General features: G+C 49.7%; 2 protein-coding genes across 2 annotated transcripts in view; one reads left to right on the top strand and one right to left on the bottom strand.

Annotated features, from left to right (window-relative positions):
- Positions 1-1,739, top strand: part of eef2kmt (eukaryotic elongation factor 2 lysine methyltransferase) — a 6,964-nt gene extending 5,225 nt beyond the window's left edge. Inside the window, exons 5-8 of the mRNA XM_014032863.1 lie at positions 301-434; positions 524-759; positions 1,359-1,508; positions 1,597-1,739. Of these exons, the coding sequence (XP_013888317.1) occupies positions 301-434; positions 524-759; positions 1,359-1,508; positions 1,597-1,724 (648 nt within the window). The 3' untranslated portion in view covers positions 1,725-1,739. The remainder of the gene's footprint in view (positions 1-300; positions 435-523; positions 760-1,358; positions 1,509-1,596) is intronic.
- The window catches only part of alg1 (ALG1 chitobiosyldiphosphodolichol beta-mannosyltransferase), a gene marked incomplete in the record, with an annotated part of 3,670 nt that continues 2,788 nt past the window's right edge, over positions 1,709-2,590 (bottom strand). The window contains 1 exon segment of the mRNA XM_014032862.1: positions 1,709-1,914. Coding sequence (XP_013888316.1) covers positions 1,771-1,914 — 144 coding nt within the window.

Genomic DNA, 2,590 nt, shown 5'->3' with positions numbered 1-2,590 from the left:
ACGCAGCCCTTCCTGTAGCAAACGCAACACTTCCTGTAGCAAACGCAACACTTCCTGTAGCAAACGCAACACTTCCTGTAGCAAACGCAGCACTTCCTGTAGCAAACAGCACTTCCTGTAGCAAACGCAGCACTTCCTGTAGCAAACGCAGCACTTCCTGTAGCAAACGCAGCACTTCCTGTAACAAACACAACACTTCCTGTAGCAAACAGCACTTCCTGTAACAAACACAACACTTCCTGGTTGTTCGTGGTACCCAGCCGTGCACACAGCAGTGAACAGTGGTGTTGTGTGCTGCAGCCTGGAGGAGACACCATCAGTCTGCAGGAGAACCAGGTTCTGATCTCACAGGGAACAACTGGACTGGTGACCTGGGAGGCTGCTCTCTACCTGACTGAGTGGGTTCTGGAGAACCGGCAGCTTTTCACCGGCAGGTCCGAACCTTCAGGRTTTATAAAAATGTTTTTTCCTCCATGAAAATAAACATGAAGTGAACCAGGTCTGACCCAGTTCTGTCCTGCAGGTCGGTTCTGGAGCTGGGCAGCGGGGCCGGGTTGACCGGTATCACCATCTGTCGCTGCTGCGACCCGAACAGGTTCACCTTCAGCGACTGTCACGACTCGGTTCTACAGAACCTCAGAGACAACGTGCGTCTGAACGGTCTGAGCCAGCGGGACCGCCCCGTCGTCACAGTGGACCACCTGGACTGGACCAGCGCCACAGAGGACACCATCAGAACCGACACGGTCATCGCTGCAGGTCTGACACCAGAACCAGAACCAGAGCAGATTCTGTCACTGAAAGCTTTCATGAGTTTGTGAGATGATCAGAAACATGTGACTCATCAGATGTTCCCAGTTACATTCAGTCATTATGACCTCATTGTTTCTGATGGAAAAACACTTTGATCCTGGATCATCATGATGTCATCATTTATCCACAGATATGATGTCATCATTTGTCCACAGATATGATGTCATTTGTCTCGTTGGTTACATCATACACTAACACTGGTCTGAATCCTGATCTCTGTACATGTATTGAGTCATTAATCATAAGGAGGAAACCTGAGACATTATTTGAATAGAAAACTAAAACATTGTTAGCTCACAGGGAAAAATTATAATTTTAAGCTGTTTCTCCTCAAAATCAGTTTTTGTTGCTACTGCTCAAAAAACTGTTTAAATTATTTTATGATTATATTTCAGTCAGAAACATWAAAACATTAATTATATTTTATTTATAATATTTTGACTAAATGTAAATTTTTAAACCCTGAATGTGTTGGACTAACCCTGATGTGACGCCTCACATTAGACCTACAGCTCTGGAATCAAACCCACGGTTTGTGTGTGCAGATGTGGTGTACGACCCTGACGTGGCCCAGAGTCTGGTCCAGCTCCTGGCCCACATCCTGGACCCTCAGAGACCCGAGRACCACCCGCAGGTCTTCATCTGCTCCACCGTCAGAAACCAGGAGACGTACGGCGGCTTCAAGCAGAGCCTGGGTGAGGAGCTGCAGCTGCTGCAACAGGAAGTGACTCACCTGACCTCACCTGACCTCACCTGTGTGTGTTTGTGTGTTTGTGTGTTTAGAGGCAGCAGGCATCAGGCACCAGGTCCTTTCTGGACCCGTCTCACAGGTCTTTCACTACAACAGACTGACGTCCATCGAACTCATCCAGCTGTTCAGAGACACACAACAAGCTGCAGCAGCAGAATAAACATTTTATTTACAACAACAACAACAACAACAAAGTGTTTCCTGCTTCAGGTGTGTGCTGTGTGAGCCCCCAGCAGAGGCAGGACCTTCTGCTCCCAGTTCTCCTCCCAACACTGCCCCCTGCTGCTCCGGAGGTTCCTCCTGAACGAGCCCAGCCTTCCCTCTGGACTGGGGAAGTCTGACAGCAGGGACTGACACACAACTACATGTCAACACAACTTCCTGTGATGTCACAGTGGTCACCTGATCAGGTGGGTCCACCTCACCTGTAGCTGTGCAGCCAGTTCTGTGGAGTCTCTGAAGATCAGACCGTTCTCCCCGTCTTTCACCAGCTCAGGTAGACTGCAGAGACAGAGACAGAGACAGGCTGGTGGGACAGCTGGACCGTGTCTGGATCAGGACCTGATGCAGGAACTGAGTCAGACTGTTTGGCTGTTGTTCAGCTGCTGTTCAGCTGTTGTTCGGCTGCTGTTCGGCTGTTGTTCAGCTGCTGTTCAGCTGTTGTTCGGCTGTTGTTCAGCTGCTGTTCAGCTGCTGTTCAGCTGTTGTTCGGCTGTTGTTCAGCTGCTGTTCAGCTGCTGTTCAGCTGTTGTTCGGCTGTTGATCAGCTGCTGTTCAGCTGTTGTTCGGCTGTTGATCAGCTGTTGTTCAGCTGCTGTTCAGCTGTTGTTCAGCTGTTGTTCGGCTGTTGTTCAGCTGTTGTTCGGCTGCTGTTCGGCTGTTGTTCGGCTGTTGTTCGGCTGTTGTTCAGCTGCTGTTCAGCTGTTGTTCGGCTGTTGTTCAGCTGCTGTTCAGCTGCTGTTCAGCTGTTGTTCGGCTGTTGTTCAGCTGCTGTTCAGCTGCTGTTCAGCTGTTGTTCGGCTGTTG

The sequence above is a fragment of the Austrofundulus limnaeus genome, unplaced genomic scaffold (genome assembly GCF_001266775.1).
Source record: "Austrofundulus limnaeus strain Quisiro unplaced genomic scaffold, Austrofundulus_limnaeus-1.0 Scaffold1559, whole genome shotgun sequence".
Classification (NCBI taxonomy): Eukaryota; Metazoa; Chordata; class Actinopteri; order Cyprinodontiformes; family Rivulidae; genus Austrofundulus; species Austrofundulus limnaeus.
The sequence above is the reverse complement of the archived record's forward strand: the minus strand, read 5'-3'. Positions and strand labels throughout refer to the sequence as shown.